Raw genomic sequence first — 11,879 nt, 5'->3', positions numbered from 1 at the left:
GTTAATTTCCCTTCGACCCTGTTCTTTGCTTCGACTCCCCAACTTCTTTTGTGTCTTCGTGTGGCTGCGAGTGAGCCCGACGGTCGCTTAGAGCAAATACGAGGGGCGGAGCGAAACATGTGACCGCTCTCCGTACGACAAAAATGCTTGGACGAAAGTTTGTCCCGTGACTCGCTCTAACACGCTGATTGGATCACTAGAGTCGCAGCCATCGTCCTACCTCCAAGTTATGGTGATGGGTGGGGGCCACATAGGTTCGGTTCCTGAAATGCGCTCTTTAGTGTCCTGCTTTCGTCTGCTGCAGTCGCAGCAGCGGTTTTTCGTCGTGAACGGCCGGAATGCGTCCACGCCAACCTTTCGGCAGTGCCCGCTTTCTACGTCGGAGTTTATCGAATTGTTTTGCTGTGTTTGTGGCACGCTCCTCGGCAAAGAACTGCTCAGCGGCAACAGCGCGCCTTCCGTTGACTGTAGGGGACCTTTTTCTTTGTCGACTATGTGTTTGCGTTGCTCTGTGATGCCCGAGTCGAATTATGCATCTAACAAGGATTGCATGAGACCGCCGCACGCATACACTGGCAGGTGGCGCAAGGCGACGCCCAATATGTGGCGGACGGCGCATGCGTACTTTTCTCCTTCCCGCTGACAGGTCGAGCCGGTCGAGATCGTCCATTCGGCACGATTCAGAAAGGGCTTGTCGCCATTTTTGTTTTTCGAGTTTGTGGATCGACACCGGAAGTTTGGGTGAGTTCTTGTTCAAATATGCGTGTTTTTGATTTTTATCAAATGATTATGATTACAGTTTAGACAGTAGTCCTCTGTGTTCGAGGAATCCAGTGGGATTCAGCGAGAAGAGCCCGCTCGAACAGCGCTAGCGGCGCGAGCTTGTCGAGGTCGTAGTCGAGGAGTGAACCCTCCGTGCTATCGCCGTTTTCGCCGTGGCAGCAGTCGGTGTTCACACGTGGACTACCTTGATCAATTGATCTGCGTCCTCGTTTACCGGGATCCTGCAGTGTGTGGGGACCCTATGAAAATCGACGGTCGACTACGAGGGACGTGGCTTTCCGGCCGAGCGGTGGCCGGTCGTCGAGCTTCGGAGATGGTGAACGGCCGTTCGGGAGTCTGGAACTCGACAGGATGAGTACCGACGCCAGCGGAGTCGCCGCCAGCTCAGGAAGCACCATCTCGCCCTTCGCCAGGTCCTTCTCGAGCAGACTCGATGGAGCTGTACACGGTCGGCTCCGTGGAACCCGGTCACCTACTTTTTACGGTCGGCTCCTCGACTTCCGGCCGTCCTCCCCTTCATGTGCGAGAGATTCAAACCCTACGTCCAGTTTGTGGTTTGCGATCTGCGGGAGTGCCATTTGTATCACCTACCGTTGTTTGTTTCAAGCACTGTCGAGTCCGGTTGGGTGGTTCCAAAAGTTTGACTTGTGATTGTGCTGTGTGACGTCTAGATTTGGTGTTCGCTGTCACTTCATCGTAAGTACGCCGCAAAGTTTTATTGGCATGCCGCGATCATTCGCGCGAAACATGTTCAAAACTGATGGGTTGTGGTGTTGCTCTTTTGTATCTTTGTTGTTACTGTTGTTGTAAATAAGGTTTTTCCGCTGTTATTTTGTCATTCTTCCTTCCACCGTGTCGGCATGCGCGGAGGTTTCTGTCCGTGTTACTTAGTGTATAAAAGTATCTGTCCGAATTCACGAGGATCTGGGGACTGCAGAATTCCAAACTCGGCACAAGAGTCGCATTAAGTGAAACACTAAACTAAGAAGCTCCTGTAAAGCAAATAGCGAGCATAACACAAACGTGTATACCATAGTGGTGCAAAACTATCGATAGTACTATCGATAGTATCGATAGTCGCCAGAAATCTGACTATCGATAGTAAAAAAACTATCGATAGTACTATCGATAGTCGACTATCGAAAAACTATCGATAGTCGACTATCGATGGTCGACTATCGAAAAACTTTCGATAGTACTATCGATAGTCGACTATCGGAAAACTATCGATTGTACTACCGATAGTCGACTATCGTAAAACTATCGATAGTACTGATGTCGACTATAGGAAAACTATCGATAGTCGACTATCGTAAACCTATCAATAGTACTGTCGACAGTTTACTATGGATAGTTTTGCGACACTAGTAGTTTGCGTCGCTCCCTCTTGTCTATTTATCGCTTTAATTTTTTTTCAAACGGGGCACCAACTAGCCCAGGCACTTACCATCCCAACTTTGGTTCAGCTTTCAGTGATGACGAAGATGGGGGTTTAGGCGAAAAAAGAAGAAGGGGGAGGCGAGCGGTAGGGCGAGGGCAAGACGGGCCGGGTAGGAGGAAGCAGACGAACCGCTGGAGAAGAGAGGGGGAAACCTCCTTCTCTCTTTAGCGTTCCGTCTGCTTCCTCCTTCCCGGCCCATCTTACCCTCGCCCTACCTTCTTGAGTTGTAACGGACTATAGTGGTGCAAGACTATCGATAGCACTAGCGATAGTATCGTTAGTCGCCAGTATAGTAAAAAAAACATCGATAGTCGACTATCGAAAAACTATCGATAGTCGACTATCGAAAAACTATCGATAGTACTATCGATAGCCGACTATCGATAGTCGACTATCGAAAAACGATCGATAGTACTATCGAAAAACGATCGATAGTACTATCGAAAAACTATCGATAGTACTATCGAAAAACTATCGATAGTACTATCGAAAAATTATCGATAGTACTATCGAAAAACTATCGATAGTACTATCGAAAAACTATCGATAGTACTATCGAAAAACTATCGATAGTCGACTATCGATAGTTCTGCGGCACTATCGATAGTTTTGGAAAAACTATCGATAGTATCGATAGTCAATTTATCGATAGTTTTGCATCACTAGTATACCATCGTTATTAATTTGCTTTACAAAAGTTTATAGTTTTACTCTTTTCTGTAATATAGTTTCTTAACCTGCTCATGTGCATGATTGGATAGTATAAATATATGGTCTCTTATAGAGCACGTGTAGAATATTCGAGGCACGAATTCCTCGATTGAATTATGAATGTACGGAACACAAAGCCACTGGATGGCTTAAAAGTACACATGCAGCGCGCCACAAGTACAAGGCGAGCATACTCTATATCGGTCAATTTAACAAAGAATTATTGAACAAAAAGTATGCTTACTAAGTTCGGCAGAGGTCTAAGTTTCCATTAGATTAGAAGATGGGTGGATCAGTGGATTTCGGCATGTCTGCTAGAGGTATGTGAGGCACTTGAATGTTTCCATTCCCTGTGCTGTTCAGGGGATAAAATTATATGAATTAGCAATGGTAAAACGCCATTGTGTCGGGAAAAGTATAGATCACCTTGACCCCTGCTTGTGTACCATATAAATATCTATGACTGCCGAGAATACAATTTGTTCGCAGCATTTCATTGACGTTATAGGAAACTGATGAGTGGCCACACGTTTTTCTATTTTTGTTTACACAATGGTGTTACGAAGTGGCATGCAAGAACCAGCAGACTAGCTTCAGAGACCATTCTTGGTTAGTCCTACATGGTTCATACCCCTGCCAGACGGGCACCTAAAAGGACCTTTAAGCCAAAGGACCTTTAGTGTAAATGTCATTTAGGCAGTGCCACACGGCAACTCAAATGACATTTAGCGTAAAGGTCCTTTTCGGGAACCTGAGTTCCCACAACTCCTTTACGGCTGCTAAAGGCCTACTCTCGTCAGCAGCGGTCTACGCTAGAGACGCGGATTGAAAATAAAGATCGTACTGATTTCTAAAATAAATATTTTTGTAATTTTATTATTAAAAAAGAGCGTGTTTGACGTATAATCTGTACAGACCTCGCTCTACTAATAGTTTTTTGTACCCATGGCCCCAGCTATCTAGTAGGCGTAGTCGTCCCGCTGCTCGCCTGCTCGCATCGTTCGCTTCGGCACTTCGGTTTTCCCCCTTTCGATTTTTCTTACAACCATAGTTATCTAGCTTTTATTTCTCTACTTTATATTTTATCATCCTTTAATAGTGTATTACTAACTGTACTGTATATATTTAATCTTTGTTTTGTATATATATTTCTATATCTCTCGCGTCGTGCGATATGTCGAACGACGGAGGAGCGTCGACGAGTAGGAAGGGGTCGCCGCGCGTCCATTGGAGCGTCGACGCGACCTGGGCGCTGATTCGGCTTTGGGAGGATCGGCTGGAGGACCTCCGTCGCGCCAAGAGGAACGGTGCCGTTTACGCCGAGATCGCGGAAGCGTTGGGGGCCCTGGGCTTTCGAACGACGAGGGACCAAGTCCACAACAAGATCGAGAACCTGTGCAGCACTTATCGGTAAGGAAAACTTCACACGTTTGGTGTAACCTGCTAATCCTACGAACACACACACGCCAAACAGTGCCGATAGGGACGACCGTTCAATTTGCGCGGCGCGCAAAGACAGGGCTCGCCTACCTGCAGTGTTTGTCTCGCGTGCCGTGTTCGGCCACCGCTCCTTTGCGTAGCTCGTACGCGTTTTGAGTAGCCGTCTTCGCCTGCAGCAATGTTCAAAGCTTCACAGCTGACTTGCCATGTTTCATGATCTCCGAGGCTCAAACCACTTAAGACATCGGTACTGAAGAGCTAAACTCACCTAGGAGCAAAATCCGTTTAAATCTACAGGGCGAGTCAAAGGGATCGATGGCTTTTTGAAGGGACGGCATAAATTGGTTTCTAAACGTATCAAGCTACAATTTTGCATAAAGGTGGCGGTGAACGTGCATCAAGGGTACAAAAAAATTCACTGAAGAAACTTGAGTAAACAGTCAGAAATTAAAAACATTAAATTCCTTCCCACGGCGACCCAAAGGTGTCTGATTGGCGCAACAGTCGGACTCGACAGATATCAGCAGTGCTCTCAGCGTCGACAGCAGTGAAGACACCGAGTACCGCATTTTTCAGAGTCGGGTTTAGTGATGACAACTCTTGTTGTGGCTTGTTTTGGTTTTACCCCTCCTCGTTGAGGCGCTTCACACAGCCCAGAGGTTGCCGTCAAAACTCCACCCAGAAGCAGTGGGATCCGTATGCCCTTAAAGCGCGTGCTTCGACCCTCTTTGTAGAGTCTTAGTCCGACACGTTCAGAAACAGATTTTTGAGTTTCCTTCAAACAGCCATCAATCCCTTCGACTTCAACTATTTTATATGTATTTGTATGTTGTAAGCAATAACAGGCAATGCCACAGAAGGTCTAACCTGACATTGCGATACGATTTGAAAGTAAAACATGCTGATTTTTATGTGCTGGCACTATATAAATGGTTATCACTGACATCATACCACTTGCTGTTGTGGCAGCTGGTATATGTGTCCCTTCTGCAGCATATGTTCCACCCCACTGAGGTTGTTTTTTTGAGCAATAATAAGTAGAATGGCCACCTGCACAATGCCATGACGTCACATGCAAGCCACGTAAAACAGGTAGCATCATGTGTGCGCCAATCTTCAATCTGAAGGTGGTTTGCAAAGCGATTTCTGTTTATTAGGTGTTGTGAGTGTTGCATGTACATTTACGGAACTACATGAATGTGACACTTACAGCTGCCTTAATTTTTAGGAAACATGCACGGGAAGGCACCACCACGGGATCCGGGAAGCAGACCTGGGCCTACTACTATGCCATCCACAGGTTCATGGGGTCGCTGCCGCTCAACAACAGCAGCCTGGTCGTAGAGAGCTGCCTGGACCGTGCAACGCCTGCAGTAGTGCAGGTCGGCTGGTGATATCAATCTTTCATAACAAGGTTTCTGTATTATTAGATATTCAATGGTTCCTACATACACCAACTCGTGTTTACAAACAGATCGGCAAGCTCTTATACGAAAAACAAGTCGTCTGCTTCCGACCTACCTGTCAGAGATCCAGCGATTCTGCATGAACTGGGACTCGTCCTTCATCAAATAGAAGAGGAAATACCTCAAAGGCTACACTAGCGCTTCCGAAGAATGGCTACTGTCCTTTATGTGCCCTCGTTGGAGGTTCCTAGACGGGCCATCGGCAATGCAATGGTGACGATACCGAAAGTGGAGCAGGCGACTGCAGGTCTCTCACTTGTCGGGTAAGTTAGTCCTCGTGTTGTTACTTTGGGGAGCTAAGGCTGCTGTATAGAGCAGCTCTACGCTTCGTTTCACGATAACTTGGCGAACTGTGGAGGCTGCAGCTTCCGCGACCCAATAAGAGTGTCTGAGCAAGGCACGTGACAACACTCTATAATCGAGGCCACGGAGCTAAGCCTCGTTACCACCACAACAACAGCATTGTCCGTGACAAAAAGTTGTTCTAGGCTTCTTTTACTGTTAGTAGTGTTGCAGTGAGACCCTTCTGTCCGCCACACTACATGACACGGAAGATGAAGACATGTTACTTTTTTTTCAATGATACTTAATACGGATCAACCCTTTCCCAGGAACAATATGGCTTTTGAATGATATGTGAACGATTGCAGCCGTGTAATCCACCACTTCCGCTCAACCATCGCACTGTGCCGTGGCATTAGCACCCACCACAGATTCGCTAGTAAATTGAACGTATGGTTGTCTCATAAACTGTTTCCAAAGAGCTCACTACTCTAGCGGATGGCAATGTTGCGCCGGTGAATGTTCATCTGAAGTTGGTTGGTTTCACAGCAGACGACTTTTGATCAGCAGATGACAGCCAGTTCGTCCAGGTCTTGATTTTGGAGCAGTGACACAAACGCTCCCGTGACATAGAGTCACATGCCTCGCTCCAACGCTGTTTTTGGGTCGCAGGAGCCGTAGCCTCCACAGTTTGCCAAGTTATCGTGAAACAGAATATAGGCAAAACCAGTGGTGTAATTGGTAGACTTCTGACCAAAGGTGGTGGCCAGGTAGTTCTTCAGCGAGCAGTTGGTGGATGGGTGTCAGTTCATTGAATATAGTTAAGGAAGGAGTTGAAGAAGCCAAAGATGACAGCAGATTCCTCATGCCCGTGCGTCCGAAAGTGATGGTACATCTGTTCAATGATGCAACATGCCTCACACCGATGCACTTGTGGAATCACGAGGGTGTAGCTTGCAAAGTTTGCCAAGTTGTTGTGAGATGGATTATAATACCTGAATTGCGGTTTAATATGAATATCTGATTGTATGGAAATTTTCTCAGTTGCTTGCAGGCTTGCAGGATGGAGGTGCAGAGGATGGCGAGATGTTCGAGGAGCCACCTATGGACGTGGGAGACGACTCACATGATGTCGGAGCCGCTGGAGTCTGCTTCGAGGCTCCAGATTTGAGCGGGCACAGAGGAGAAAGCTTGGCCGCAAGCTCAAGGAGGGCGAGCACCGCGAGCACCAGCTGCGCTGCAAGCACCTCTGCCAGCAACGGCGTGTCCGTGCCAGCGAGGGCGCCTCCAAAAAAAAGGGCTCAGCACCCTAATACTGCCCTCATTAGGGCAGCAATTGAGGAGCAGAAGCTCCTCCGTTTGAGCTTTGAAGCCGCTCGAGCAAAGGAATTCGAGCTCCGGGAGCGGGAGCTCGTTCAGAAAGAACTTGTGTTGCAAGCGCAAGAACGTGCTTTGAAGCAACAAGAACGTGCTGCGAAGGCGCAGGAAGACCTGACTGCGGCGATGATCGCTTTTCTAAATAAAGCACCAAAGTAAGCGGATGGAGCACATTTGTGTTGTACTTTGGAGCGATTATTCATCTAGCTATGGTATTTGACATGTCTTTATTGTTAACATGCACAATTCCAAGTGTTCTACTACGCATTAATATTCATACTACCCCCCCCACCCCCCCACCCACACACAAAAGAAAAATGTTATGGAAAGTGACACTCCTGTGTCTCGCTGTTATAGTGACTGACAGGGCGAGAAGGGTAGCCACCTCGGTGGCTTCGAGGCGAGGGTGGTGGCCTACGGATCCCATGTGGCGGGTTCGAATCCCGGCCGAGGTGCCCGCAATCTGACGGAGGCTTATTGCAGAGGAGGCGCCGTGTAACCAAGCTTTCAGTATAGTCAAAATATCCCCAGGTGGTCCAAATTAATCCTCAATCCTCCGCTGGGGCGTGCCAGATGCCCATCGTTGGTTTGGCATGTAAAGCCCCCAAATTTGACTTGGAGCGAGAAGCGTGAATCTTTCCGAAACTCCAGCATCTCCAGTTAATATTGGGGAGGAGATCAGACCCTGACACCCCAAGTGACTAACTTTAGAACTACACAGATGGGGACGAGAAATAACAATGAGCCAGCCCTTGGCTGACGAAACCGAACGCTGCGTCAGCGTTTGGCTGGAGTTTGTATTCGGTTACTTGCGGGGAACGAGGGGCTCTTTTGTTTCTACTCCGGCCTGCATGAAGAATGCAGCATGCAAGGTGCATATGCCCAGCTCGGCACAAAAGCCGAAGTGGGTCAAGCTCGCATTCTCCGACAACTGCTTTCGGGAGAGATCCGGCACCAACGATAAACGTGACTGTTTCGTGTTAGTATTTGTATGTTACACTACCCTGCGCTCTATTGCAGAAGATGAGGCGAACATGACCACAAGGCCTGTGGGCATGTCCACAGACGTGTCGGGTAAACACCGAGGTGTGGGGACAACAAATGGGTTGGAGCAATACCACTAAGAAGACAAGGCCTTCGCATGACCTTTGGTTAGTAGATACCTGACCCGCCCCAAGCGGCAAACAGCCCGAAGCTTGACGAGAGTGTGGGTCACGTCGCAACTACGTCTCGTTCGCTGGCGGCCACAGCTGTGTGTGCGCGACTGCAGAGTGCGATAGAGAGCTTCCACAGTTATTTGCAATGTGAATACAACTACAAGATTGCCTGTATTAGCAGCCTACTAATGTAATTTCTCGCGACACCATTGGTTGCCGGTCTTAGCAGCTTGTTAATGTGAGCTCGTTCTGAGCATGACCACTGAAGCAGGCAATGGAGCAGACGATGGTGCTCATCCGGGATACCTAAAGGGTGCTAAGGGGATCTACTATTGATTATGTTTAGAGGAGCAAACACGCAGGCCTTGATCTCCTCACCAATAGTACCTAGCAAGTTCCACATCTAGTACTGATAGGCCAGACAGGAATGCAGAGTGGACACAAGTACTATGTTAGTGACTCAAAAGAAAGTTTCAACTCTCTTTTGAGAAGCCTTCGGCCTGGAACTTGTGCCCAAACCGTGTCTCGTGCTACCCTGCCAGATGGGGCATCAAAGTTGAAACGTGCACACCTCTACCGTCTTCATTCAGACATAAAAAAAAAGATAAAAACTGAAAAATGGTTGAAATGTTCAAATAAATACTGCGGTTTAACTTCATTTGAGACAACGGGAGGAGGCATCGAAAGAAGTCAGCTCTAAAGCCAAATTTTTTTGGCCCTGAGAAGGGCCTTTGCTGGGGCTCAAAAGGGCCTTTTTCTTCTGTGGTGGTGAAGGGGTCTTTGCTCTGCTGGTCCTCAAAAGGGCCTTCGTTCCGGTGGAACTCGAAAGGGCCTTTGCTTCGCTCTTCACTCTAGTGCTGGTGAAGGTAGGCAGCAATGGAGTCCCGGACACTCGAACCATTGCCTGCCACGGCATCCGTGTTGCAGACTGGCTGCTCGTAGAAGCGGGCCTCCGTGCCAACTTCGGTGAGCCACTGGGACTCCACGCCGTCGTTGAAGTGCTCGCAGATGTTATTCAACGTGCAGCAAGCCCGTATAACGAAGCGGGCGTTGTCCACGTCGCACTCCAGCCGCTTCATGATGAAGCGGAACCGTGCCTTGATCCTGCCGAAGGCGTTCTCCACGACCCTACGTGCAGACGACAGTTGCCGGTTGAACTTCTCCTGCGGAGACTGTCCCGCGACATTCTTGCGTGCGTATGGCTTCAGCATGTTGCACGTCAGAGGAAAGGCTTGGTCGCAGAGAACCAGTGGCGGCACGGCAGTCCCGTTGATGGTGACCATTGGTGTTGTAAACGTTGGCCCTTCCAGAATTTTGGCCAGTGCCGACCTCCGAAAGACATGCGCGTCGTGGCACCGCCCTGGCGTCCCCACGTTGACGTACCGGAACCGGTACCGGTGGTCTACAAGGGCCAGGAGAATGATGCTGTACCTGGAGAAAAAAATACAATGCATGCGTCAGTTTTTCACACATAATACGTGAGGCTTCGGGTTTTCCTAAAGCTGTAGATTCAAAAAGAAAATTTTTACACATTATCAGAGCTAGCACGGCACATTATTGAAAATGACAAGCTAACAATCACCTGCTAGCATCTCGTGTTTCGGTAATGTTTCGTCATTTCCACCTCATTAAACGCGGAATACATTTTAGCGCTGAAAACATGACACAAAGACGAGAATCGGACGCCACAGTGCGATTCTCGTCTTTGTGTCCTTGTGCTTTGAGCGCTAAAATGTATTCCAAGTTCCAAAACGAACTAGCCCAACAATCTACTCTACTGAAATCCATTAAACGCAGCTATTTTTGTTTTGTTTTGTTTTAATTAGTGTACTTACCAGCCCTTGTAGTTGTAGTAGTCGCTGGCGTTGACCTTAGGTGGCGACACGGGGAAGTGGCAGCCGTCCAGCGCGGCTATGCCCTGCGGAAATTCCAGGGCAGCCTGGAACTCGCGGACGTGGTCGGGGAGTTCGGCGGCGGTCATCATCTTGAGCCAGTCGCGCTCCAGCTCGGAAACGACGATGTGGCAGAACTCTTTGTAATTATCGTTGACCGTTGACCGCCCCAGGCCGAACAAGTGGGCGACGGTCCTGTCTTCCGCGCTGGAACACAGCTTGTAGAGCGCAGCTCCAACTCGTTTCTCGACCGATATAGTGGGGCGCATAGGGGTGACCTGGCGCTCCATGTGGGGCCGACAAACGTCCACGATGTACCGAAAGGTCGCCGGCATCACCCGGAAAGCCTGCTTGAAGTGGCTCTCCGGCAGGTTCGGTAGCGTCTCCTCAAACCATCGTTCACCCCGAAAGTACGCTTGGACGCTCCGCGGCATGGTCGTTTCTCCTGCTGTCGCTGCAGCGATGACCAGGCTGTTTGCAAGAAGCCTTTCCTCGAGGAAATCAGCTTCTCGTCGGGCAGACTGAACGTCGGAGCTGATCGACGTCAAAGCCTCCGTGATCGACGACAAAGAACTATTCAGCGATGCTAAACCACTTTCATGGTGGTTGCGCAGGCACACCAGGAACGCGACACGAGACGCAGGGTCCATCGTAGCCGGATCAACATCGGGAGGAAGATCCATCGAAGGAACAAACTGGGGCAACTGCGTTGAAACTCGAGCGCGAGCACGACGCCGAACTGAACAGGGCAAAAGCGTAAAGAACGGGAAGGAGTGCGCGCACTGAGCAACAGGACCGAGCAAGGGAACCTGGCAACGCCCCTCCGAGCGAGCGGGCGACGCTCAGGGTTGCCGCTAATTGCCAAAAAACCACTGTGCATGGGCATAAAGCAGACATTGTTGTAATCACTCGACTAAACTCGTCATTTTGTTCTTTCTAATATTTTGTTTGCTTTAGAAAAACTTTAAAAAAATATTTATATCGCGGAAATATTATCTTTCAGGCGTGAACGTGCTTTATGCGTTTGAACGAGCTGCGGGAGTTCAATCGCTGTAAACATCCTCTAAATGACATTTACTTGTGCCGTCTGGCACGGCAGAACGTAAAGGTCATTTGAAAATCCTGAAGGCCTTTGGCGTAAAGGTCCTTTTAGGTGCCCGTCTGGGAGGGGTATCAGAGAGACTGCTTGTCTTTTAAGAAGATACCAGGCAAATCGGAACTCCACAAGATACCTGCGTCCGGAATACACAAAGTTCACAAAGTGAGGTGGATCATTCAACAAAAGTTGCCTAGATGGTATCACATAAAAGACAAACATTATTTGTTCCAC

General features: G+C 48.6%; 2 protein-coding genes across 2 annotated transcripts; one reads left to right on the top strand and one right to left on the bottom strand.

Moving 5' to 3' along the window:
• Positions 1-4,120: 4,120 nt before the first annotated feature.
• LOC115321998 lies at positions 4,121-7,659 on the top strand (the record flags this gene model as incomplete). Its single annotated transcript, XM_042292185.1, has 3 exons — positions 4,121-4,345; positions 5,604-5,757; positions 7,168-7,659. Coding segments are annotated over 3 exons (871 nt in total), but the record flags the coding sequence as incomplete, so codon positions are not given.
• Positions 7,660-9,508: 1,849 nt separating this feature from the next.
• On the bottom strand, positions 9,509-11,341 carry LOC115321999. Its single transcript, XM_040205400.3, has 2 exons — positions 10,493-11,341; positions 9,509-10,088 (listed from the first exon to the last, which is right to left on the bottom strand). The coding sequence occupies exons 1-2, from the start codon at positions 11,230-11,232 to the stop codon at positions 9,509-9,511; spliced, it is 1,320 nt and encodes a 439-aa protein (XP_040061334.1). The 5' UTR covers positions 11,233-11,341.
• Between the last annotated feature and the right edge of the window lie 538 nt (positions 11,342-11,879).

This window comes from Ixodes scapularis, unplaced genomic scaffold (genome assembly GCF_016920785.2).
Source record: "Ixodes scapularis isolate PalLabHiFi unplaced genomic scaffold, ASM1692078v2 PGA_scaffold33__2_contigs__length_1026942, whole genome shotgun sequence".
NCBI classification, from domain to species: domain Eukaryota; kingdom Metazoa; phylum Arthropoda; class Arachnida; order Ixodida; family Ixodidae; genus Ixodes; species Ixodes scapularis.
Note: the sequence above shows the minus strand (reverse complement) of the source record. Positions and strands in the feature narration are given on the sequence as shown.

Excerpts from the sequence above, each read along its gene's own strand:
- LOC115321999 (XM_040205400.3), bottom strand. The coding sequence starts at position 11,232 with ATGGATCTTCCTCCCGATGTTGATCCGGCTACGATGGACCCTGCGTCT. Across the intron at positions 10,089-10,492 it reads TACTACAACTACAAGGGCTG|GTACAGCATCATTCTCCTGG; the intron begins GTAAGTACACTA and ends TTTTTTCTCCAG.